General features: G+C 51.8%; 9 protein-coding genes across 9 annotated transcripts; 4 read left to right on the top strand and 5 right to left on the bottom strand.

Annotated features, from left to right (window-relative positions):
- Positions 1 to 521: 521 nt before the first annotated feature.
- AA0111_g9978 (hypothetical protein) lies at positions 522 to 2,066 on the top strand (the record flags this gene model as incomplete). Its single annotated transcript, XM_028656597.1, has 1 exon — positions 522 to 2,066. The coding sequence occupies one exon, from the start codon at positions 522 to 524 to the stop codon at positions 2,064 to 2,066; it is 1,545 nt and encodes a 514-aa protein (XP_028502418.1).
- A 2,650-nt stretch (positions 2,067 to 4,716) lies between these two features.
- On the top strand, positions 4,717 to 5,860 carry AA0111_g9977 (hypothetical protein; the record flags this gene model as incomplete). Its single annotated transcript, XM_028656596.1, has 2 exons — positions 4,717 to 5,349; positions 5,408 to 5,860. The coding sequence occupies 2 exons, from the start codon at positions 4,717 to 4,719 to the stop codon at positions 5,858 to 5,860; spliced, it is 1,086 nt and encodes a 361-aa protein (XP_028502462.1).
- Positions 5,861 to 6,153: 293 nt separating this feature from the next.
- Positions 6,154 to 7,530, bottom strand: AA0111_g9976 (hypothetical protein; the record flags this gene model as incomplete). Its single annotated transcript, XM_028656595.1, has 1 exon — positions 6,154 to 7,530. One exon carries the CDS (start codon positions 7,528 to 7,530, stop codon positions 6,154 to 6,156), a length of 1,377 nt encoding a protein of 458 aa, XP_028502414.1.
- Positions 7,531 to 8,007: 477 nt separating this feature from the next.
- AA0111_g9975 (hypothetical protein) lies at positions 8,008 to 8,441 on the bottom strand (the record flags this gene model as incomplete). Its single annotated transcript, XM_028656594.1, has 2 exons — positions 8,008 to 8,222; positions 8,267 to 8,441. 2 exons carry the CDS (start codon positions 8,439 to 8,441, stop codon positions 8,008 to 8,010), a joined length of 390 nt encoding a protein of 129 aa, XP_028502412.1.
- An 805-nt stretch (positions 8,442 to 9,246) lies between these two features.
- On the bottom strand, positions 9,247 to 15,176 carry AA0111_g9974 (Nonribosomal peptide synthetase 4; the record flags this gene model as incomplete). The annotated part of the gene is made up of 2 exons (XM_028656593.1): positions 9,247 to 14,655; positions 14,703 to 15,176. The coding sequence occupies 2 exons, from the start codon at positions 15,174 to 15,176 to the stop codon at positions 9,247 to 9,249; spliced, it is 5,883 nt and encodes a 1,960-aa protein (XP_028502413.1).
- Positions 15,177 to 16,586: 1,410 nt separating this feature from the next.
- AA0111_g9973 (hypothetical protein) lies at positions 16,587 to 17,338 on the top strand (the record flags this gene model as incomplete). Its single annotated transcript, XM_028656592.1, has 2 exons — positions 16,587 to 16,735; positions 16,804 to 17,338. The coding sequence occupies 2 exons, from the start codon at positions 16,587 to 16,589 to the stop codon at positions 17,336 to 17,338; spliced, it is 684 nt and encodes a 227-aa protein (XP_028502440.1).
- A 51-nt stretch (positions 17,339 to 17,389) lies between these two features.
- On the bottom strand, positions 17,390 to 21,366 carry AA0111_g9972 (Leptomycin B resistance protein pmd1; the record flags this gene model as incomplete). The annotated part of the gene is made up of 2 exons (XM_028656591.1): positions 17,390 to 20,364; positions 20,418 to 21,366. The coding sequence occupies 2 exons, from the start codon at positions 21,364 to 21,366 to the stop codon at positions 17,390 to 17,392; spliced, it is 3,924 nt and encodes a 1,307-aa protein (XP_028502416.1).
- Positions 21,367 to 21,746: 380 nt separating this feature from the next.
- Positions 21,747 to 23,021, bottom strand: AA0111_g9971 (hypothetical protein; the record flags this gene model as incomplete). Its single annotated transcript, XM_028656590.1, has 1 exon — positions 21,747 to 23,021. One exon carries the CDS (start codon positions 23,019 to 23,021, stop codon positions 21,747 to 21,749), a length of 1,275 nt encoding a protein of 424 aa, XP_028502415.1.
- A 595-nt stretch (positions 23,022 to 23,616) lies between these two features.
- Positions 23,617 to 25,000, top strand: AA0111_g9970 (hypothetical protein; the record flags this gene model as incomplete). Its single annotated transcript, XM_028656589.1, has 2 exons — positions 23,617 to 24,576; positions 24,632 to 25,000. The coding sequence occupies 2 exons, from the start codon at positions 23,617 to 23,619 to the stop codon at positions 24,998 to 25,000; spliced, it is 1,329 nt and encodes a 442-aa protein (XP_028502460.1).
- Positions 25,001 to 25,186: the final 186 nt, after the last annotated feature.

Below are 25,186 nucleotides of genomic sequence, written 5' to 3'. Positions count from 1 at the left end.
GCATCCACGAAGTCTTTTGTAGCGTTCCAGATCGCAACGTGGTCGACCGATCACTCACGTTCTGCGAACGAGGATGCAACTATGACCCATGTACCAGGGTATATGACCTGATAGTGCGCGGGGTAATCGCCATGGTTAAGCTACGTACGTGAATGAAGTAACATTAACAATGCTTGCTTTCCGTTATACTCTGTGCATGACGTGTACGTCCTTTCAAGTACTACTCTCGAAAGGCGCTGAAGGAATGGCACTTTGGTCATCGCAGGGAAAATTTGTCGCATTACCATGCCAATTGCTGCGATTGATCCATAATAATACTGGGCGCCTGAAGTATAACCTCTTGCCTGCCGTCTTGAAGCTAGCGCTTTCGCGGGAAGGAGCTCAAGCGGGAAACAACTGCCGTCTGATAACGCACGACGCAGTATGCTTACGCCCGGTGGATGAATGTACAAAAGTGCCATGTTGTGTCGTCAAGAGAAATGCGCACTGCGCATCCATTCCTCCTCAAAATATATCACAAGATGGAGCGCAACGCTACTGATGGCGCCAGCGGACCGAGCCCCGCCCACAACGGCTACGCCAGCCTATTGACTATCGGCCTCCCAACCGTCTTACTCCTAACATACATAGCGCGCGTCGCGTTGCAGTGGTACCGCCTATCGCACATCCCCGGGCCTTTTTTCGCGTCGATTTCTAGTCTTTGGGTGGTGAGAGAGTCGCTCAGCGGCCGATTAGCATACTCGACGAAAGAGTTGACAGACAAATATGGCCCGTTGGTGCGCGTCAGCCCAACCGAGCTGGTTACCAGCGACACAGACATCGTGCGCCGAACAACGGCCGTGCGATCGGAATATACACGAGGGCCATGGTACAATGCGATGAAATTCGAGCCCGGACGGAACAACCTGTTTTCGATGCGCGATGAGGTTGGGCATATGAAGCTGAGAGCTAAGATGGCCGCGGGGTACTCGGGAAAAGAGAATGAATCCATGGAGGGCACTGTTGATAAGCAGGTTGCTGCATTCATCGAACTGATTGACACAAAGTACATTTCTTCAGGTACTGAATACCGGCCAATGGATTTCTCACTCAAGGCACAGTACTTCACTCTAGACGTCATCAGCGCATTGGCATTCGGAAAGCCATTTGGGTACCTAACGGAAGATGAGGACCTTCACGATTACATCAAGATCACCACCGCATATATCCCCTTCATGGTAACTCTCGGAAGTCTACCTTGGCTGGCTGATCTGTTGCACTCGCGGCTGATGAGAGGTCTCCTTCCCAAAGACAGTGACAAGCTTGGTTTTGGAGCTTTCATCAATGTCGCAAAGAGTGTAGTTGCGGAAAGATTTGCACCTGGGGCGAAGTCGCAATCCGACATGTTAGGATCGTTCATCCGTCATGGTCTTACACCGGAAGAAGCGTCAAGCGAATCGCTTCTTCAGATTGTCGCAGGGAGTGATACTTCGGCGTCTACGATTCGTGCTGTGATACTCTATCTGCTGGCAAATGCGTCTGCCTATAAGAAGCTGCAAGCTGAGATCGACAACGGCATCGCTAATGGAACCATATCGTCACCTATCACCGACGCTGAGGCAAGACGTCTACCCTACCTTCAAGCATGTATCAAAGAAGGCTTGCGCATCCTACCCCCAGCCACCGGCGGAAATTTCAAATCTGTTCCTCCAGGTGGCGATGTTCTTGCAGGCAAATTCATCCCTGCAGGAACTCAGATCGGGTCTTCGCACCTTAGCATCCAGCATTCGACAGCCACATTTGGACCAGACGCCGAGCTCTTTAGACCAGAGCGCTGGATTGAAGCCTCGGAGGATCCTGCACGTCTTGCGAACATGGCTAGTACGGTAGAACTTGTCTTCCATAACGGAAGGTACAAGTGCTTGGGTCAGAATGTTGCATTGATGGAGTTTAACAAAGTGTTTGTCGAGCTGTTGAGGAAGTTTGACTTCTCGACCGTGAAGCCGCACATGGCGGCGAGGATGAGTTGTGCGGGAATATGGATCATGGAGGACTTTTTTGTGAGGGTTACACGACGTACGGAATGAGTTAGGATTGTATTCCAACAACAGACTGCTTACGCTTACGCATCCAATTACAAGAGCGCTGAAGCGCCTGTCAAAACCTTGTTGCGGCTGACATGTTGCGAAAGCTCAATTTAAAGCCAAAGAGATACGACGTATCATACGGAATAGAGCATTGCCACGATGTTCATATGAGCCTGTACATCCGTGCGCTCAATTTCTTCGACAGATATGCACTCTACACGATCCTAGCGTGTGATCCAGATGTAATGGAAAGTAACCATTTCACTTTCGATACCAACGCGACCGAAATTGCTTGAGCTAATCTGGATTATTGGAGATTCATAGGCTATGCACACTGTCGTCGTCGACACCTCGTGCAACTTCAAGTGGTCCTCTATTCCTTTCAGTTCTATGTAACCACATCTAGAAGCGCTTAGTCAAGACGGATGACGAAGCGAGTCCAAACGCATAAGCTGGCGATCTGAATCGACGCGCCGTCTGACAGCAGTAAGATACAATGAGAAGTCTACGTGCCGCAGCAATACCGTGCGCTTAGTCTATGACCGCTCCGTTTCTGAATCAATGCTGTCGCATACCGAAACTGCTGATCAGAGCGCGGCAGTGAGAAGCATTTACCACCCTATACATCGACACGCGGCTCTTAGAACTCAACATCACAGCGTTAGTTGAGACCGCTGATCACAGCGTGGCAACGGAAAGAAGAAAAAAACAGCGTGTCAGAGACGGAAGAAGCATATGTTAGACTCGGCTTCTCGAAACCGGCCCAAGGCACCATCTGCAATGGCGCGGCAGCAAAGGAATGCGCTGGTAGTGTCAGAAACACTTCCTATACCCGGTTCCCAAAACACATCGGGAGTCGAATGAGATGACTTGGGATGCGTAGCGTGAGGAATAGATGAATAATCGCACAAAAGCATCATATGCTCGATCCGCCACGTGCGCGTATTGTGAGCACCACCCGTAGACCGGTATCTTGCCTTGGTGTGACTTTCCTAATTGGCGACTTTGCGCTGATACGTTTTCCTTGGTATGTACGACGAGAAAGGTAGCCATGAGGCTGAGACACGCCCTATGAGTAGCGCGAACATGCGTTCTACACATAGACTGACTTTCTTTTCTCTTGGTAACACATACTCGTCTGGGCGTTCATCTGCCGCCGTGCAGTACGTGTATGCAGCTCTTGCCAACGCATCTGGCGGTGTAGAAGTATAGCACACGCGGGGTCAGTCTTGGTTACCCAAAAAGAGGGCACCGGATGGTTTCTATCAAGCTCCATGGTGCTAAGCTCAGCCTTCTTCAGCCCTCCAGCAGTAGCGGTATTGATTTTCTCGTGTAGGAGATGACTAGCGCTGCGTAGTTGGCGGGGTAGGCCGTATACCACTTTGGCTGGCTACCCTTCCAACATCATCACCAATCCTTCTTCGTACTGTGGAATTAATCGCTCGTACGACGGGAAGATGAGGCATGCAAAGTGGGAGTGGAGTCTGCGTCTCAAAATAGCGGGCTGATAGCCTGTGCGCTGGGAGATTGCGGTCATGGAAGTGCATGATAAGGTCGTGATAGCGGACATTTTTCGTGCGAGGTTATTCCCGTATATGTGTGGAGCGATTTTGCGTGACGATGCAAGTGGTGGGTGCAAATCTAGCGAAGGAACAAAATGCATGGTGTCGATCCCCCTTTCATCCAGCACCGCCACCAGCCTCGTAACTTCAGCCATTTCCCACCATCACACGGCTGGAGAAGAACGGTGTGAGCTTATCCTACATAGGGGAATGCTAACACAGTAACTGTACGAAGATGACGAAGCCGTATCCCCTTTGATGATGTGCCCACGCGCGATGTGACAATCTGCATGACAGTATTGGCACGTTGGCAGACGCCAGCACCACCGGAACATTGTTAGGCACCTAGGGCGTTCCTGAGGCACTATTTTTGGATGGGAAGAGCTTTGGAAGCGAAGAGAAGAACACGATGCGCCATCCAATCAGAACGACGCTGCCGTCCGGCAGTCGGCAGGTCCGCCTCGTGAACGCAGCGTGGGAAGCCCAGGAAAAAGACAAGCTCCACAGTAGTTCGCCTCAGCCCTTTGACAATTTCGCTCGACTCGGGTTCGCCTCGTACCAGTAAGCAGGTCCAAGAGCCATGGCAAGCAGCATCATCCCCGTGTGTAAACCAGCAAATACCGAGGTAGGCCTGACCTGGAAGTTCGGCTCTCTTTGATGAGCCACAGCGCAAAAGCAGTTTAGCTTTCCACTTATCATTTGTTCTTACCGTTGTAGCTCGCGCACGCCAACTTACTTTCCAATACAACGTTGCAGGCCTAGGCCGTATCGACACCCACGGTACATGCGCGCTTCGTATTTCCATGGCGGATGATCAGGTGTCCCTGGTGAGACGGCTTGTCGCGCGGACTGAGATTGATCTGCAGAACGAGGCGCAAGCTGCAGGCAATCCGGCGGTTAGGCGCGAGATGCAGGTCCCAGGTATAAGGATGTCTGGTAGTCCTGCATTGTCGGGACCTCTTCTTTCGTACAGCTCGCTCAACCATAACACCAAGCACCCGCATTCGTTCCTGGGTTGCTATCCTTCGCTTTCTAACTACTGTCAATCGGGATCCTTCGTACTTTAATAATACCCTTTTACCTTAATCATGCGTACCGCATTCTTCACTGCCACTTTGGCTACCGTAGCCAGCGTTGCTGCGCTCCCATCTCCTCAGGAACTTCCTCTCACCAAGCTCACCAAGGCTCTTCCCCTCAACATCTTCGCAGACACACCAAAATTCGTCCAGCCAATTCCTCTCGAGGATGCCAAGCGTATCTTCCAGGAGCACAACGCCACACAGCCAGAGGAGCAGGCACCTGAAGCCCAATCACTCCGCATCACAACCTTCGCCGCTGCTGCAACATGCTCCAACGTCCGCACCCGTGTCGAGTGGGATTCCTTCCCTGACAGCAGCAAGCAGGCGTTTGTTGACTCAGTCAAGTGCTTGATGGGTCGCGCCCCCTCAGGCCGATTCCCCGCATCCAAGAGCCGATACGAGGATCTCGTCGCGCTGCATCAGACTCTCACACCCAATGTGCACGGAAGCTCCAAGTTCTTGCTCTGGCACCGTTACTACCTCTGGACCTTCGAGGACGTCCTGCGGTCAGAGTGTGGCTTGAGCGTACCTCTTCCCTGGTTCGACGAGACACGCTATGCTGGCAAATTCTCGCAATCTTCCATCTTCTCTGCTAAGTGGTTGGGAGGCATCGCCCTTGGCGGTAACTGTGTAACCAATGGCGTAAGTACAAATCCTTGTCCGACGCGCCTCAAGTGAACAACAAACTAACCCGGTGCAGCAATTCGCCAACCTCGCCATCAACATCGGTCCTGGCTCAGGCAACCAGCCTCATTGCCTTGCCCGCAACGGTGACGCCGCAAAGACGCAATACTGCAACTCCGACTACGTTGCTCAGTGCAATGCTTACAACGACTTTGCTGGTATGGCTTCCTGCGCCGAGGGTGGTCCTCACGCTTGGGGCCACAACGGTATCGGAGCTGTCATGCAAGACACCTACGGTTCGCCCGCCGACCCCATCTTCTGGTTGCACCATGGTTTCGTCGACCGCAACTTCCGCATCTGGCAAAACAAGAACTCTGCCCGTTTGAGCAGCATCAACGGCAACGACAAAGCCGGCAACCCGCTTACCCTCGACACCAACATCAATGTATACGGCATCAGGCCAGACGTCAAGGTTAGGGATATCCTTGACACCACTGGATCGACCCTGTGCTATAAGTACAACTACTAGAACTTGTTTGACTTCTTGACTAGCATTATTTGGCTAGTTCTGCCCGTTTTAGAGGCTTGGTGTGAGAAACCATTCTGTAAATACTCTAGTATAATACCATGTGTATCCAAGATATATTCTTCATTGATCGTAGGACTGTGAACATTGTCGCACTCGTGTCTCTATGCGCGTCTGGAATGATTGGGTCATATCCCCCTCTGCATAGCGAAATTGGCGCAATCAAGTCCTGACAGAGAACCACATGTAAACATTATAGATTCGTCTCAGCGCTGTGGTGATGCGTTTGAGATAGACTAGGCTGCGCTACCTTCCCTCTTGGAATCAGTGTCAGACTCAGGATCGAAATCAGCATTATCGGCTGTTAACGGGCACTGCCCTCCCCTTACTAGATAGTCCGAGACTGCTGCAGCAAGCTCGTCGTCTTTTTCGTGTAATCTCCATCCGTGCATATGTCTGTTTTCACCAAGCTTTCCCGTTACAGTTGCATGATCGAGAGACAAAAACTTTCTCATCTCTTGCAGTACTCTCGGCCATGCACAGTGTCGAACGGACGCTGATGGAGCATAAAATCTCTGCTCTGGTTCGCCGCGTTCATCGCCATTGTCCACTATCCAGCTAATGTTGTGCAGTCTGAGATCTTTTAGTGTTGAGTTGTGTCTACCCAGAAACGATAACAGTGTATCTGGCGTCGCAGAGAAGTGACACAACGATAGTGTTCGTAGTGCCGACCACGTATGCTTATTGTCAAATACCTGATCGATGGATAAAACAACATCATAGGAATTTGGTTCTGCTTTCTCGTGATTGAGGTCGATTCGAAGACATTCAAGCCGTGTTGAAGACGCCAAAAACCTCCTAAAACCTTTGATCATTAAGACTACCCATTGCGTGTCAAGGTAGCGGTCGCGGAATGTCCGCGAGAAGATCGTGATATCCAAACTTGATAAGTTGTCGAAATTACTCGACGTCAATGGCGCAAAACACTTGAAGTGTACTGTATTCAGCGTGAGCTCTTTCAGAGAGGATTTGCAATATTCCTCTGGGATCAGGAGAGTCTCAATTCCAGGCATATTGCGAAGGCTGTAGGTTTCGAATCCTCTACGGAATACGACTGGTCCAGATGAAGCGTTCGGACAATCTTCCGCAACCTTTTGAAGACCACGGTGGGCCAAAAAGAGGTCGCCGTTGACGATGTGGATTGAATGTAGGTTGTAGAAGCGCTCCAATACTTGCAGGCTGTCCCGATCCACTCTTGCCTTTCTCTCGTCCGCAACTCGATCAAGGTACGCTTCCCATTCTCGTCGGTTCTGCGATAGCTGAGTGTATCCTGATGAGTCGTAGTTGGCGTTGCGCCACCGATCAAGCTGTGCTATCTGTGTGAAGTACTGCTCCCATTCGTGAAAGTCGCGCACATTACCTACGCTCCACTGGTTGACGTCCCAGAAGATGTTCTTCACCTGTCCTCGAAGACGTGCATTCCAACCGAGCCTTTTCAGGCGATCAATGCTCGCAGTACTGTAGTGGAAAACGATTGTGCTGAATAATTCCTCGGTGGCCATGTCGCACAGTTGTCTGTTGACGAGCCGGTAGCTTGGCAGATCTTCGCGATGGACGTATTCCGCGATAATGCGATGGATTTCTGCGGGCAGGTACGGGATATACGCTGTCATTCTGGCGTTTTTGGAGGGTCCGTTAGAGCCCTGGGGTGATTATGCTTTGCAACTTCTTATCGCTGCCTGGAGGCTAGGAGCTGCGACGGTGAGTGTGATTTTCAGGCACGCGCCCTAAAGCTAAGCGATTTCGACTTGTCGTTAGTGAGCGAACGCTGGGGTGCCGCGAGAGAGATGCGGAGCATGGAAGAACGCCAAGATATGATACTAATCATGAAAGCACGTGAACCAAGGAGCGACCTGTCGTGGTTGTTGCACAGCATCCACAACATTAGCGACGAGGCTGCTAGCAAAACCACACTTTGCCATTGCTGCAAGAAAGCTTCCAAGGATCGTCATGGATCATCAGGGAGTGGGGCGCCGAACTCTCTGCACGACCAGGTCAAGCTAACCAACTTGAGCGATGAGACCCCCTTGTTCTTCCCCCCGCCCTTTCCAAGCAGCACTCCACAATCCCAGCGTCAACCACACCATCGTTCATCGGATACACTTCCCTTCTTTGCACCAGTTCTTGCATCGAAAGGCAAACTTGTAAATACCCTCTGTACAGAAGAACGCCGAATTCCAAGCGCCAGGCGCGGCGGCGCAATTATCAGTCGGAAATGGCTGGCGCATGCATCCGTGACAGCTGAGCGCGTCATCGGCGTACTGGTATTGACAGTATTTGTGCAGAGTGGTTTGGTAATCTTGGCCTAGCAAGAATCAGCGCTGCACTTCCAGCAGGATGTTGACATACCCCTTCCCCATACGACTTCGTCGAAGCAATAGGTGCGATTGGGATCATCGCCGCATGCGACCGTCTCTTGAGACGGAATGGGGCCCGTGAGAGCTTCTTGCCTCTTGCTAAAGCCTGGTGAAGGGGCCGCTGCGGTCAAGGCGGCGAGAGAGACAATTGCTGACAGAAGCTTCATTGTAATAGTGCGGGTATGACTCCTGGAAAGGAACGACCAAAAGATGTATTGTTAAACAGACAGTATCGGTATATGATGATGGCAAGAGACGATTAAATGCGGCGGTGGTAATCAGGAAAGGCATATCGTATGCAAGAGAGCGTCGATATATACACATAGGATGAAACTCAGCTAACGCCATTGGAGTGGCGACATATAGACGGGAAGCAGAGTCGTCTGTTAGCAACCACCATTTGCCATCGCCGCCGCTTCTGCATCGATTTGCGACTATGTAGTACCATAACGTCGTCCGGAAGCACCGTCGTTACATTTGAACTCGATGACAAGCACGTGTGTGACGCTACGTCGGCATATCAGACAACGCCCAAGGAAGTTATATCCGTTCTGTGCTTAGCTGGGAAGAGTTACGAGTTACTAAAGACACTCACTTCGACACCATACATTCGAAAGAGCTTAGGTATCCATGTACCAAATGCCATTTTCTGGCTGTTGCAACACTCAACAAGTCTGGCGTTGGCGGTGATGAGACTTGATTGAGCGTAGCATAGTGAGACAACTAGAGATAGGACCGAAGAAACGGCACGATAACAGAATTCATGGTAGTCGATGAACGACACAAGAAGATTCTTTTATCCAACAGAACCTTGTCGAGGAAAGGACGGCGAGATTGAGTTTAGGCCCGGCATTATGGCGCAGCATTGGAAACTGACCTGTCTCACACAGTCGAAGTTCCAAATGTCATGAAAAATGATATGATTTCCCTCGCGCAAACGCCTATTGACCCTAACACCATGGTACGATTAACCTACATAACACCTTCAAAATCCGCCAGACTCTGCTCTCCCGAATCTTCACCTTCGAATATCTTCTCCGACGCCCTGCTCTTTGTCAAGCACTCAAGCGCCTCACCAACCTCCTTCAGCACACCCTTGGCAACGTCGATCCACTCCGCAAAAGTAACAATCTCAATCCCAAGCTTCTTTCCTCCATCCTTGACAAAAGCCTGACACTTCCACTCCCTCAGTGGCTCACCATGTGGATACGTTGTCTCAAACTTCGCCTCAACACCATTACCAAACGGCATCTCCTCGACCCAAGCAGGCGCCTGATGAACAACAGTGTCAAACCAGTTGACCTTTTTCGCATCCCAATCTGTGCAGTTCTCTACGATCTCAGTAAAGCCCATGGATTCGTAAGCCGCGGAAGTAATATGCTGGTGCTGCACAAAGTTTAACAAGTCGAGGTATGTCCAGCTGTTGTTGAAAGGCACGCGGAAGGGAATGTACTGCCACGTAGGTCCAAAGATACGATCAGCGTTTGAAGCGCCAATGTTCCTGCCTGAAACGACTTCGCCAAAGACCACGTCCTTGAGGCTGAGACGGCGCGCGAGAACGAGTGCCCATGCAGCTGTTGGCAGTGAACCAATGGTGATATTTGCTGGACGCGCTGAGATGTCAAATTCCATGTATACATCTGCCGGTCCGCGATGTGTGAGCGGGATGTCAGGCTTCATGATAGACATCTGGGAGCCGGAGAGGAGGTTTTGCCAGTATGGAATGGCTTTTGGCATGTTGTCTAGCACCACGTGGTTTACGTGTCTGCTGAATGGTATGGTCTCTGGTACCTCGGTACCTGCGTATAGCGCCGAAAGCTGCTCGTACAGGATGGGTAAGCAGATTTCGTCATATTGGGCGTGGGAGATGCGGAAGACGAGGGTTGAAGCGCCGGACTTGGCATCGGTGAAGAGCATAAACGCCACAAAGGATGAACCATGTGGCTTCGGTGCTTCGATGTCCTTTTGTATGTTTGCTTGGGCGAATGCATTAATGTCTTCACCATCAGGTACTGCGATCTCGGTGTAGGGGACTCGTAGAGAAGACAGAACCACACCGAGCACCTTGTTCTCGTCTTTCACAAAGACAGTGCGCAAGACTTCGTTGCGTGCAACAAGCTCTTGGCAGGCTTGCTCCAGCTTTTCGCGGTTGACTGGTGCCGCGAACTTGATGAGCTCGTAACGCAGTGAGTAGCGTGGTAGGTCTACAGTACCCTCAACAGCTAGCTGCTGAAGAGGTCTTGTCGGATAGATGTCCGCAATCTCCCAAGTCTGGTCCTGAAGATACGCGCCGATGCGGTCGGGGCTGTAAAGTGACGCTTCCTTGCCAAGCGCAGCGTAAGGTGCGTTAGATTTGGTCTCAGTCTGCGACGAGCTTGTCTCTTCGGCTGATGAGGCGAGTTCCGAAAGTGATTGGCTTTGGAAGACCTGCGCGACGGTGATGTTGAGGCCTTGAGCGCGTGCATCAGAAACAAGGCGCATGGCGCCGATGGAGTCTCCTCCTAGTTCGAAGAAGCTGTCACTGCCATTGATCTCGCTCTTGGACATACCAAGAATGCGACTCAAGATTTCCAACAGCTTGTCCTCTTTCTTGTTTCCGATTGAGGCCGCCAGTTCAGCCAAAGATTGGCTCTGGAAGACTTGAGCCACGGTAAGGGTCAAGCCTTGGGCGCGTGCATCGGAAACAAGTCGCATGGCACCAATCGAGTCGCCACCTAGTTCAAAGAAGCTATCTCTAGGCTTGATCTCCGTCTCAGACATGCCCAAGATGCGGCCGAGGATACTACGCAGCTTCTCTTCGTTTGGCGACAACGCCTTGGTCGTAGCATCCAGCTTCGGGCTGTCGACCGGCGACGTACCAATGCCACTGTCACTCATGACATCTCGCGGTCTCATCGTCTCTGCATCTTGCGCTTCGGCAGGATCAAGTACAGCGACGTCACCCAGCTTGCTTTCAGGGTTACCCAAGAACGCCGTGACGACACGGTTCATCACAACGAGCACCCTCTCCATGGCATCCTTGCTGATGCACTTCGAATCGAAACTGGCCATAATCAAGAAACCATTCTCATCTAGTGTGCACACGAGCATGAGTGCGTAGGTGTTGAACTTGAGTGCTTCGCGTGCAGCTTCCGCATCATCAGCAGGGAGGAACGTGTTAGCTGGTACAGTCTCCATATCGACTTCGCCGACATCGTCCTCCCTAGGATGCAAGACAAGACCGGTACGCAGGTCGCACGCTACACGGGCGTCCTTACTCAATCGGCGGATGTTCTGCAACCCCAAGTGCTCGTGAGGAATCTGCTTTACAGTTTGCGCGTGAACGGATTGAAGGTATTCAGAAATTGGCCGGTCAAGACTCAATCGAACGCGGATTGGAACAGTCGTGATCATAGGACCTTCAATCTCCTCAATTCCGTTCACAGGTGCGGAGCGACCTGTAAGTGTCTCACCGAAGACGACATCTGGATGGCCCATATACAATGACGATACCAGCGCCCAGGCTCCACGGATGATAGTCGCGAGAGTAAGTTTGTTGTGTGCCGTTGTTGGGACGGTAACGTAGTGCTCTAGCAACGAATCGGCTTGAGTGATGTACCCCTTCTGCGGCAGAGGAGGGAACTGATGCGGGCTGACACCGTTCAACCGCTCTTTCCAATAATCTTGAGCCTCCGCTGGATCCAGGCTAGTGAGGTGCTTGATAAAGTGCTTGAAAGATACAGACCTTTCAGTCTGCAGACCGTTAAAAGCACGGTTAATGCGATCAAAGACCAGAGGCATTGACCAGCCGTCGTAAACAGCATGGTGCATCGTGATGACAAAGTGAGTCTTGTCGCTGCCAGCTTCTTGGACCAAGCCATAGCGGAACAGAGCGGTTCCCAGATCCATGGCTTCTTCGCGGTCACGTCGAAGATATTCTGCGGGGTCAGAGCCATGCTCGCGCAGCAGCTGACCATTTCTGAGGACGACCTGGAACAAGCCCCGACCAGAAACGTTGACGATTCGGGTACGTAGGATTGGCGATCCTTCTACGGCGGTATCAAAGGCTTCCTTCAGACGCTGAGCGGTCGCCGACGGTAATGTTGCGATTCGCTGAGCGACATAAGCATCCTGAAACTTGGCTGAGAGAGCCATGAGTCCTTCTTGAAGCGGTGTGCAAGGATACACGTCCTCAACGTCGTCATCATCAACACCACAGAGCCTGGCAGTCTCGGTCTTGGCTGACTGTTCATCCCAATCTTTGCCGACCATAGAGAAAGGTGGTACATCGTTCGATGCTTCCTCCGACAAAGGCTTCGCCTTGGCAGCCATGGCAGACAGTGTTGGATTCAGCATGATATCCGGGACGTTCAATATGAGTCCAGCCTCTCTCGCCGCAGCTACCAGCCTCATAGCCCTTAGTGAATCTCCACCCATGCTAAAGAAGTTGTCATTGGCGCTGAAGTCTTCCTCACCACCAAGCAGCTTCCCCCAAAGTGATCGCAACTTGAGCTCCATCTCAGTCGTAGGCTCCTTCTTCTCCGAGATGACCGAGTTGAAGCGTCTGAGATCCTGGCGTGTGACTGAAGTGCCGATTTCGCGGAGACGCTTTCTGTCGGTCTTGCAAGAAACAAGTAGCGGCATCTTCCAAAGCGGGATGTAAGCGCTCGGTACCATGTATCCAGGAAGGTCAATAGCGAGCTGTTTAGTCATAGCTTTGAGAGCTGCTTGGAACTTGGTGGTGAAGCTGCCGAAGACGTTTCCATCCAAATGTCGCATGCCGTTCTTTTTCTGTTCCACAAGGAAAGCAACTAGCGTCTGCTCACCACCTCCGCTGGGCTTGATGACTTCAACAGCGAGCTGGGTATCTGCAGGAAGATGCTTCTGCATGTTGAACTCGATTTCGGCCAGCTCAATACGTTGGCCGCGGAGCTTGACTTGCTGGTCCTGCCGTCCGACAAAGATGGGCTCGCCGTTGCCGTCGGGATCAAAACGTACTAGATCACCAGTCTTGTAGATGCGCCCATGTCGACCTGGATAGCTCTTACTTCCTTTAATCAAGAATTCAGGATCTTCAATGAAAACTTCCTTGGTCTTCGCCGGGTTGTTGAGATAACCGTTACCAACTATAGGGCCCTCAATGAGCAGTTCGCCAACTGCACCAGGAGGTACAAGCTTGTTGTGGTCTTCAGGCTCAGTAAGCCAGATCGCACAACCCTTGCGCTTGCCCATGGTAATGTATGGTTTGGCAGCCACGTTGTCATTGATGGTCGCGCCAACTGTAGCTTCAGATGGTCCATAGGCGTTAACAACCCTTGTCCTTTGACCCCACGACATGGCATCGCTAGTTGACACCCCTTCACCACCTAGAGCGATAGACTCTAGATGATCTAGGATATCTACATCGAGCGTCCGAGCCACAGAAGGGGTCATGCCAGCGAAGGTCACGCGCATATCGCGCATCGCGCCACTCATGTCGTTCATACGGCGCTCATCGGAAGGTGTACAGAGCGTCGCGCCGTGAGCGAGTGTACACAACATAGAGTCAATGCATACGTCAAAGGCATAACTCGCAAAGTCCAGCACGCGAGAATGCAATCGATAGCCCACAGCATCAGCTCGTGGTATCGCACCAGACGTATACTGACTGTGCGTAAGAATGCATCCTTTTGGAAGACCGGTACTGCCACTAGTAAACTGGATGTACAAGGGCTGATCTGGTGATACTGGCGGGAGAGTTGTCTTTGGTTGCTGCGCGGCGCATGGAGAGTACACCTTGTCGAACTTGGATGCTGAGATTGGGATGATTGTTGCCGCGGGAGCGACACGTGCAGCTAGCGTAGCTTGAGCTTTGGACGAAACAAAGAGCTTAGCGCTGACTTGCTGTACTACTGCTCGTAGTCGGCCTTCGGGTTGTGCTGGATCAAGGAGTGCGAAGCATGCTCCGGCCTTCATAACTGCGAGCACCGCCACTGAAGTCCATCGCGATTTCTCGAAAAGCACCGGAATGATTTGGTTCGGCGAATCGTCCAGTAGTCGTAGAGTTTGAGCCAGATCGGTAGAGTAGTCTTCTACTTGACGATATGTCAAAGTGCCGTCCCATGCATCTATGGCGATCTTTTCCGGATGTAGCGCAGCTTGCTCGGAGACCTTCTCATGCATGCAGAATCTCAACTCTGGCTGTAGAGGACTATTCCAGCTCCACAACTCATCAAGCTCTTCTTCTGAAACATTGTCGAATGCGGACAGCAGGCAATCAGGGTCGCTAAATAGGGTATCAAGAATTGAAACAAAGAAATGAAGTTCAGAGACGGCTTGATGACGAGACATGGTATTCGTCTGCCATCTTGAGGTGGCATGGAGAGAGTCTCCTTCCCTGTCAAGAGATACCTCGAAAGTCCACTAATACAGGTTAGTCTTGTCGTAAAGATGGATGAGTGAACTAATACCTCGTGTGTCGAACCATCGTTAAGAAAGAGAGTGGCGTTATGTGCATCGTACTCCTTCGATCGCACATTGCTGATCTGTGACCTCAAACTCGCGGCCGTCTTGTGGCTTGTCAAGTTGAGGTCAGTTGTGTTGATGGTTTGTGTCGCTCGACCATTGGCACTGACCACGCCCCAAGAGAATTGATGGAAGACATCTCTTTGGTATCTGTGCATGAGTGCCGCCCAAGCAGCAAGAACGGTGTCCAGCAGAGCATCTGGGGTTAGGTTATTCGGGATCTTTGCTCGAGCCTCGTTCGTCTTGGAGCTGTGGCCGTTCGTATTTAAGGCTTCATGATTGCCATTCTTGGTTGATGCGCCATTGCTTTGCACTTTCTTCGCGATATGCTCGTCTGGAGCGCCGCTAAAGTGCGATGCATGCTCGCCGTTACGTAGATGCATCTTGCCGCCGTTCAAGCTGCTGTGTGGTCTCTTCATTTCAAAGTTAATATCTGTTTTCGAAGGAGAGGCGGTGATGAAGGGATGAAGATATTTCCGTGCCGGATGATCCAAACCCCAGACACTGTTGTAGTAATGGCCAAGTGTCGCAAAGCCGCGAGTTCATCAACCTCCCCATCGAGCTTTCGCTTCACACACGGACTGATCTCTCCACACATTGAGCTAGGACAAGGCTCCGGCACAAGCACACCAACCCACGCCGACTGATCCATCATCCTCGGTCGGACAGCCGTCGGCGTCATAGTTTTCTCTTACGACGTAGTAACAGGGTCCGCTTTTTCGCGCCATTGTGTCTTTCTCGATACAGGCTGTATTGCGCATCGCCTAACGTAAACGCGGAGGGGATGGTGGGATCGGGTAAGGTACCACGGTTTAGCCGTAAGAAAAACCCTCTTCGCCCTGCATGCTCATCCCCACACTTAGCGGATCAGATAATTCTAGCGGGAAAGGCGGCGTCATGGCCTTTCATCTGATAAATTTGATGGTGTGCTACCGATGCATGCACGGAATTGCCCGATGGAGTAGGAGTCATGCAGGGTTACGTCGCTGGCGCCGCAAATCGTTTTGATCTGATAACGGCCGATGTTCGGAGGAGTGCTGCCGACCAATAACAGCATCCATGCGCCATTCTTTGCATCGATCGACAACACAAGCCGGCTTTAAGTGTCGTGCATTTTGAATTAGGGATATTGCTGGTCGCACGAAGAAGGCCCGGAGCTGTGGAAATGCAACATACGCGAAATACGGTCATCCCACGCGTAAACTTGCCGCTACGGTACAGTGCCTTTCGACGCGCTGGTCGCGGTAAATGATAAATATGCACATAGGCGTAGGACTTTTTGCGCTATGAAACAATGCTGATTTGATGTATCGTTCGACGGGAAAGCCTCGCTAAGAACGGATCAGATAACTTTAATCGGCACATGCGAGGGGGAGGCACAGTAGAAACGACCAAGCGTCTCAATGGAGAAGGTCTGGTCGTCGTCGGTGGCGTGATGTGTTTGCTCCTAGACGTGTGGGTCTTGTATACTAGTTTTGCGCCCTCTCCCCTAGCGTTACGAAGCAGGCGGTTCCTCAGGCAGCCGAGAGATTGGCACAGCTATGGTGCGCGTTCCTCCACCAGGTCGAACTCAAAGTATGCTGTATGCGTGACCGACGATCTCTCAACCAGAAAGCTGGGCATTTTGGGTGGATCGTGCAACTTTTGAGCATAGTGGGCGACAAAATGCTACCAAGTTCATGTCTCAGGGTCGAGCGTTTTACTGCAGCTGTCAAACGTTACCAGACCTTTCGTACCTTGAGTTGAACCCTCCACCAGCAAACGGTCTAGATCCTTCCCCGCTGCTCAGGTCCTAGATCAAAATTTTACTAAGTGACGAGCCACTCAAAATGGGGTTCGTGATCCTTCCCACACTGGTACCGGACATTAGCGCCGTGTACGATGTATACTTCGCAGCCTTCAAGGACAACGCACTCACGCGCGCATTGTTCCCCTCGGCTACCGAGAAGGACTTGACGGACGCGAATTCCGAATTTCGGTAAGTACCCATCTTTGGTTTGGATCTACCGTTAGATGCCGTTGATCCATGAGCTGACTAGTATGAAGGCAGGCTCACACCGCTCATGTCACGGAGTATTGGAAGACAAGTGCGACGCAATATACGTTCAAATGCATCGACACCGAGACTAACAAGATTGTTGGGATGGCGCTTTGTGACGTATACATTGCGCCGAGTGATTGGAAGAAGGGTGAGATCGGATGGTTGGAGGGGAAAGAACGAGAACGAGCCGAGGCCCTTGTTAAGCCACTCTGGGATACGAGGGAGAAGTTGTGGCTCAATGAGAAGTACATCTACTGCCACGTGATGGCTGTACATCCCGACTACCAACGGAAAGGTATTGGTGAGTTGTTATTCAAACATGAGACGACCATCGCCCAGCAGACTGGTCTGCCAATGTATATAGAGAGCTCCAAGGAGGGCGTTAAGCTCTACGAGAAGATGGGAAGTCGAAAACTGAAGGAGAAGTTGGTCAAATCTAACGAGACCAATGGCGCAGGGGAGAACGAGGAATGTCCATTGTACGTCTGGTTACCGGAAGGCGGAGAGAAGAGATTACCAAAGTCTGTAGAGCTGGCATAATGCCAATATAGCTGAAGGCGAATTAAGAATGTCTATTAAACTAAACAAGACTCAACCCAGCATCTGGTGGAGAGCATTGACACGGTAACTCTCACTACGCTGCACCAATTCCTCGTGACGTCCTTGATCTACTACCTTACCTGCCTCGACGAGGAAAATAACATCAGCTCTGGCGATCGTCCTCAGTCGATGGGCGATTGCAATAACTGTCACGCCGTGGCCCTTGACAGCCCGCTCGAGGCCTTGCTCCAAAGCCTTCTCGCTCTCTGCGTCGAGTGCGCTCGTACTCTCATCCAGTAGCAGCAACTTTGGCTTCCGTACAAGAGCTCGTGCGATAGATAAACGTTGACGCTGACCACCAGACAGCTGGTTACCGTTGGAGCCACACTCGGTATCGTAGCCTTGGGGAAGATCGACGATGGTGTCATGTATATTTGCCAGTTTACAGGCTTCTTGAATCTCCTCGTCGGATGGTTCATGGCCGGGTCTTGCTCCCAACCCGATGTTGAACTTGATGCTTCCTTGGAAGAGTACGTTCTCTTGGGGAACATAGGCGATATCATCGCGGAAAGACGCGCCATGGTGTCGTGATATATCGAACCCATTGATGGAGATGCTGCCTGAGGAAGGAGAGTAAAATCGCTCAAGAAGGGCCAGGACAGTACTCTTGCCTGCACCTGAAGGACCGACCAAGGCGCAGAATTGACCTGGCTGGATGGTCAATGAAAGCGATGTTAGCACTGGAACACCGGGACGCGCTGGATACGCGAAGCCGACATCTCGGAAGACAACTCTGGCACCGCCTTGTGGGGAGGCGGGCAATGGCGATTCAGCATTTGCCTCAACATCGTCCTGTGCTTTTTCGGATAGTGCCTTCTGGTGTCCTGTAGGGGGGGTGTCCTTGCCGAGCTCGATCAGTCCACAGATGCGCCCGATGGCGCTCTTAGCCTTGGCTATTTCAGGCGCGAGGGTGAATAGTTGACCCCACAACTGTGCGGAGACGAGCATGGCGATGAGGATGACGAAGAACTCGGTCTGGGTATATCTGCCTTCGATGATGTTTTTCGAGCCCCACCAGTAGGCAAAGGCGTAGATGAAGCTACCACAAGAATTGGCGACAGCTAACCAGACGTTGGTCTTGAAGCTTTGCTTCACCATCTCTTTGCGCGGAGCTTTCAACGATCTCCGGTAGGTTTGTATGATCTCTTCTTCAATTGACAATGCATGCACAGTCTTGATGTTCGAGACGGCTTCAATAGTAACACCGATGGAAGATGAGAACGCGCCGGCATGCTTTACAGCAAAGCGGCCGATGGCGCGTAACTGCATGTAACCAGCACCCAAAAGTAGCGGTACGATAACAAGACATACGATCGCGATTCGCCATGCGATGATGTGAGACAGGATGATAGCGGCCACGAAGTTAACAACGACGGAGAAAAGCGTGCCAACGATGGAGCCACTAAAGCCTGCCAAGGAATTGCCGTCCTTGGTGATGAACTCAAGCAGCATTGATGGGTTTCTCGCCTCGGATTCATGCCATTGCAGCGGCTGCTGGAGCAGCGTGTGCAGGGACAGATTGCGGACCTTGTAGATAAGTCGCTCAGACAAAAGACCAAATGATGCCCAGCTGGTGAAGTTGGCAAGGAAAGCAACACAGGCAAGCATGAACCACATTCCGGACAATAGCTCACCCCTAGACCGAATGTAGTCTGGGGAGTTGCAAGGGGACATTGTGCCCATGATGTTACCGAATAAGAGGCCAGACCCGCAGTATTGCCCTCCTACTATCAGTGCTCCGCAGAAAGCCAGCACCACGATGCCCATGTACGGTCGTGTTAATGGAAACATGGTCTTTCTGATGGAACCTGAAATGACGACACCCTTGGTATGCTCAACGGGGTCAACGGCCTGCGCATCGCTTGCTGGTACCGCATTAGGCTCTTGAGCGCTCAATGTCAACTTCTCATCAATAATAGTGTCGCGCGAATCCAGACTGGTCCTTGAGCTTGACGGGCCATCCTCGGTTTTGACAGATTGTAGGCGAATCATGTCCGCGTATGATCCATCCAATTCCATTAGCTGATCGTGAGTGCCCTGCTCGATGATGTCACCCTTCTTCATGACGATGATTTTCGAAGCAGCTCTGATGGTAGACAGTCGATGGGCGATCGAGACCACTGTTCGGCCTTGGGAAGCCCGGTCTATGGCAGCTTGGATACGTTGTTCACTGGCAGAATCCAGGGCAGCAGTGGCCTCGTCGAGGATCAAGATACGCGGGTCGCGGACGAGCGCTCGAGCAAGAGCAACACGTTGCTTCTGCCCACCACTGACAAGGCTGCCACTTGAACCGACTGAGGTCGCGAAACCGAATTCCAGGCGGTCAATGAATACAGCAACATCGGCAAGGTCTGCAGCCTGTCTCACCAGCTGAAGGATCTCTACCACTTCTGGGCCAGCGTTCTCGGCAACACGATTGAGTTCTTGGCCGCCCCTAACGTCCTCTGCAACTTGGGCGAGGATGCCACTCAACAGTGTCTTCTCGAGGTGGGCGTGAGGTGGACTATTGACTAGACCGAGAGCGATGTTCTCCAGGATAGAGCGATCGAGAAGCGATGGCTCTTGTTGCACAAGGCTGATGAAGCCTCGGAGAGTCTTGACATTGATGTCTTTGACGTTGCGCCCATCCAGAAGTACGTCACCGGATTGCGGGTCATAGAAGCGGCTGATGAGGCTTGCGACGGTGGATTTGCCGCTACCAGAGAGACCAACAATGGCAGTCATTTTACCGGCTTCGCATGTCAAGTTGATACCGTTCAGCACGGGATGGTCAGGCCTTGAAGAGTATGTGAACGCAACATTGCGGAACTCAACAGTACCCTCGACGTCAGTAGGCTTTTCTGCAGATGACGACGTGTTATCGATGGTAGGCTGAGTTTCGATATCCTTGCGCAAGCGCCCAAATGCTGATATGGCACCACCGAACAGTGGCAACATGGGCGCGATCTGACTCAAGACAATAGCACCTGTTGAAAAGACGTCAGCCAATGACCATGTACAGGCTCAAAGAGGTACTTACCATCAAGAAGAATGAAGGTGACAGTATAGATTTCTCCAATAGTGGCACTGCCCTTGCCCTCTAAAGAGTCTGCGACTCTACGACTACCCTGCCAATAACCCAGGGCACTAGCTGAAAAGGCGATAAAGTAGAGCAGACCAGCTTGTACAGCAGCAGTCATGGATTTCTTGATGCCTGCTTCCCGAGCATTGCCTAGGTGGCTCTCGAACTTCTCTTCGAGTCTTGCATTCGCTCCGAGCGCGTGCACGAGACCAACGTGACTGAGAGCTTCAGACGCGATAGCGCTAGCAGACCCAAAGCATGAGCCGAGCCTGGCACTATACTTGCCAACAAAGTGACCACCAACCACTGCCATGAGCAAGAATGCAGGGATTAATGACACGAGCATGCCAGCCAACTCGGCGTTCTTGATGAAGCCAACGATATAGGCAGTAACACAGAAGGAGAGGCAAGTTAATGCCACACCGACCTTCTCGCCAGTTCCGCTCTCGATGGCTTGGATGTCGCCATTGAGTCGAGATGATACTTCTCCGGCTTGTAGGTTGTCGAAGAAGGCCATGTCTTGTCGTAGCAGGTTCCTAAGGTAGCGGTCTCGGATGCGTTGAGCTAGCCGCTGCGATGCCAAGTTCCAGCATACAAGATGTATGTAGATGCAAGCGAAGCTGCCGATAGCGATGTAGACAAGCAATAGAATCTTGGGCGTGATATCGGCTTCTTCGTCCCCATTGGAGCCACCATCGCGATTGTTGCATGTTGCTACATTGATCTCATCGACCAATTGACCAAAGACGATTCCAATGAGCGGGAACGGTACGCCTGCTGCGATGGCAGCTATAGCGCCAACAAACACCAGTATCTTGTCGAGCCATGTCGGGTCTGCGTAGAAGAGGAGATGGAGAAAGCTAAAGAACTGCCTGATAGAGGCCCCCGAGGGCTTGCTGAAAGGCATTGAGCCTATGAGATGTGTTTAGCAGCTTGAGAAAGAATATCCCTTGCTGTATGCTGTGATGAAGACGCGCGAAGACACCTGCATGAGGTTCGCCAGGGCGCTTTGGCCCCGCCAGGAGGCGACGGCCAGGATCGACATAGTGCAGCAGCAGGGCAATTTGCTAGCATAGCGTGAAGGGGTATAGCGTCACGTGAAGAAGGATGTGTAGTGGAAAGTAGTGTGGGTTGGTGGTTCGTGAGGTGCAGGCCGTGAGTGGAGAGAAGGACGTGTCACTTGCATTATGGTCTGTGCTCAGTTTGCATCAGATTAGATAAAAATTTGCATCATCTAGCGCCTAAACCTTGGAAACAAGAACCCACACCTGCACACCATCACCCGCCCTATATCCTAGCCTGGACTTGTAGTCCGGCGCCATCCCGTACAGCATCAGACCCTGTCGATACCTTGCGCACGATCTCACCTGCCATCAAGGCGATGTCCTTGGCTAACGCACGTCCTCCATTAGACTTTGAGGACACCAGCCACAAGCGGCAGCCCTCAGCGACAGCGCCACGCTTGAATTGCACTTCCTCCAGGCTATCTCCCTTTGGCCGACAGCCTAAGATGAGCGTGTCGATGCTCTGGAATAGTGCGGTGTTGGAGAGCGGGTTTGTTGTCGTATCCCTAATGATGAAGTCGGACTGTGAGCACGCGCCAGCGGCATCTTTTCCAATGATGACGCGTAGTCTGTACTCGCCCTTGGATCGGACTTGCTTCTCGTACGCGCGGTCATAGATCTTCTGGACGAGCTCTGAGGCTTCTGTCACAGAAGCTGTCTGATTGCTGGTTGGCTTCGCCCAAATGGAGCAGAGTTGGGGTTGCGATGGCTTGCTGTCGTTGAGAACCGTCAATGGCGCCAACGACTCGTCTTCTGTAACGACTGTAATGTTGCCCAGGCGGGGGCACGACAACAAATCGTCGAGAATCTCCGTAGTCTTTTCGCCGGATCCGACGAGGGAAATGTTCAATGGTCGCTCGTTTGCACCTCGCAATTCGTTCCGCCTGCTGGGGTAGTTGTGCATCGATATTATTCGCTGTCCAGACAAGAAGTCGACGGTGGGCAACGGCTCCGCAGCTGGACTGCTCATTCTTGATGGTGAGGGAGCGACTATGCTTCGTGCTCGCACTACATGCGTCTTGCCGGCGCTGTCTTTGACAGCCACTTTCCAGCTTTGTACAGCATCCGAATCTACCTCTGGAGCTACGCCAACAACCTCGCTGCCATAGCGTACCTCATCTTTGAAGTGCTCAGCGCACCACCTCATATAGTCCTCGAACTCTTCTCGCAGAGGGTTGAGTCGGTCTGAGTTTGCAAACTCGATGAGGCGCTTGCGAGCAAGCAGATAGTTGACATAGCTGAAAGCAGTCCTTGGGTTGCGGAGTGTTGCGAGATCGTACATGAATGGGCTTTCCATCCGTGTTCTCGACATTTGCGAATCTGATGCCCATGAGAAGGAGGTCTTCTTCTCAACAAAGAGCATCTTCGAAGGTTTGCTGGATTCGCGGTTGGCAATGGCTGTTGCCAATTGCGCTGCGCCAAAGCCGACGCATACGAGGTCGTAGTATGGCGATGAATCTGCCATGGGCGTAGGAGTTGTTCTCTCGGTTGAAGTCATTATGGATGAAGGATTGATTCGTTTGAAGCAGATGTCGATTATCGCCTTCTAGGTGTGTACATCAAGAAGGTGTTTCGACGCTAAAAATATAGTACTACAGCACCATAACACAACCGCACAACTTAGGCACAATTTGCAGGCCTTGCGCACCGGCCAGTATCAGCTAGATGTGTCGATGCCCACACTCAAAACAACGATGTCACCGATGGCTAGCGTCAGCGGCACAAGTGCGCGAGTCTTTGCGTCCACATACGCCAGCTTGCATGTGGGTGCTAGCCCAAGGCCCACATGGGGTGGCCAGCCACCCAGTCGGAGCTTTCCTCACGCCACGTCCGCACGACAGCCCTGTGACCAGTTTTTCTTGCCGGAGGATGGGTAACAAATCCACCATCGCCTAAGCCTGCGTAATGTGGTGGACTAAACTATCCCGGATATTAGGGACGACCTCGGTTAAACGTTCACACGTTGGAGTCCTGAGCATCTTGAACGACCTCGAACGATAGGGTTATAGCTGCTCGCCCATTGCTGTCGCGCAATCAACTGCATCTGCTATCTTCTGCTCATATCTTCTTCTTCTTCATCATCCAACTTCATTATGGCGCGACAGGAAACGCAGAATACCGCACAAGAACCGCTCGTTCTCAAGCTTCCTCACCCATATCTAACCGCATACACTATCGTTAATGTGGCACCGAAAGGACAGCCCATAAGCTACCAAGTCCAGCTTTCTTCAGCGAACACCACAGGCAAGGAGGTTGCTCCGCCGGCAGTTCTACATAACGAAACTGTTTCATTCACCGACATTAGCACCTTGAGCCAAGATGCAGTACCAGCGAAGGGAGACAACAGTTCTTGGGCTCGCACTCGAAGATCCCCATATGTAACAGTCTCTTGGAACAAGGATCGGCCAACCGTCCCGCAACTTTGGCTCATCGCCTACGCGTTGGTCTCACTGCACCCGCTAATCGAGAATTTCCGCGTGCTATTCTCTGGGAAAGACTCGCAGGAACTAGCCAATGAGCTTTATGCCACCGGCCTTTTCCACTCACATCCAAAGGCTTCCAATGCTTCGGCGCCTCACGATGGTCACCTCCTCTTCCGAGCAACATTCTGGCAGGGCGCCGCATCTCCATTCGGAGCTCGTCCAGTCTGGGCACCGCACCTTCACACCTCTGGAAAGCCGATCCAGAGACCATATCCTCCATTTCCATTCCAGAATGCACCATCGACTCAGTTCCCGGCTGTACCACGGCATACGCAACATCCTGTCCGTGAACCAAAGCCTGAGCCTGGCTCGATCATTTACAGTCGATGGGTGCCACACCTGAAGGAGCATTTTACAATGGTGGCTCTTGACTACACCAATGATGAGCATCTCCGACTATTCAACAAGTGGCAAAACGACCCACGTGTCGCTGCAGGTTGGAACGAAACCGGCACTCTGGATCAACACCGTGAATATCTCCGAAAGCTGCATGAGGACCCCCACGTACTCACCATGTTCGCTGCTTTCGACGACATTCTGTTTGCCTACTTTGAAGTTTATTGGGCAATGGTAAGTCAAGATCGTGTCCGACCCAATGTAACCTTTTGACTAACACATGTCACAGGAGGATCACATGGGTGCTCACTACCAGTCTTCGCCTTATGACCGCGGCAGGCACTCACTCGTCGGCGACGTTCGATTCAGAGGGCCTTACCGTGTTTCTGCATGGTGGTCTGGCCTCATGCACTACATGTTCCTTGATGAGCCACGCACCTGGAACCTGGTAGGTGAACCAGCAGCAACAAGCAGCACTGTGCTAGCATATGACTTCGCCCACGGTTTCCACGTTGAGAAGATCATGGACCTTCCACACAAGCGTAGTGCTTTGATGATGGTCAACCGAGAGAAATTCTTCACATTGAGTCCTTTCACCTGGGATGGGGAGAAGAAGGTTCGCCCAAGCCTGGATGCAGGCGCCAAGTCAAAGTTGTAGACTGCCATCTCGCACTTTGTTTCTAATACCACGCAACTACAATTATTTTCATTAATGTAAATACGAACAAATTTTGACCATCAACTCAGCATGGCATGGATATTCTTCTGGCTATTTTGTGATTACTGATTATCATCTACCTACAGATCAAGCTCCATCTCCCGAGATTCGCCTCGAGACGGCTGC

This window comes from Alternaria arborescens (genome assembly GCF_004154835.1).
Source record: "Alternaria arborescens strain FERA 675 chromosome Unknown contig_31, whole genome shotgun sequence".
Classification (NCBI taxonomy): Eukaryota; Fungi; Ascomycota; class Dothideomycetes; order Pleosporales; family Pleosporaceae; genus Alternaria; species Alternaria arborescens.
This window is presented reverse-complemented; position numbering and strand designations above follow the sequence as displayed.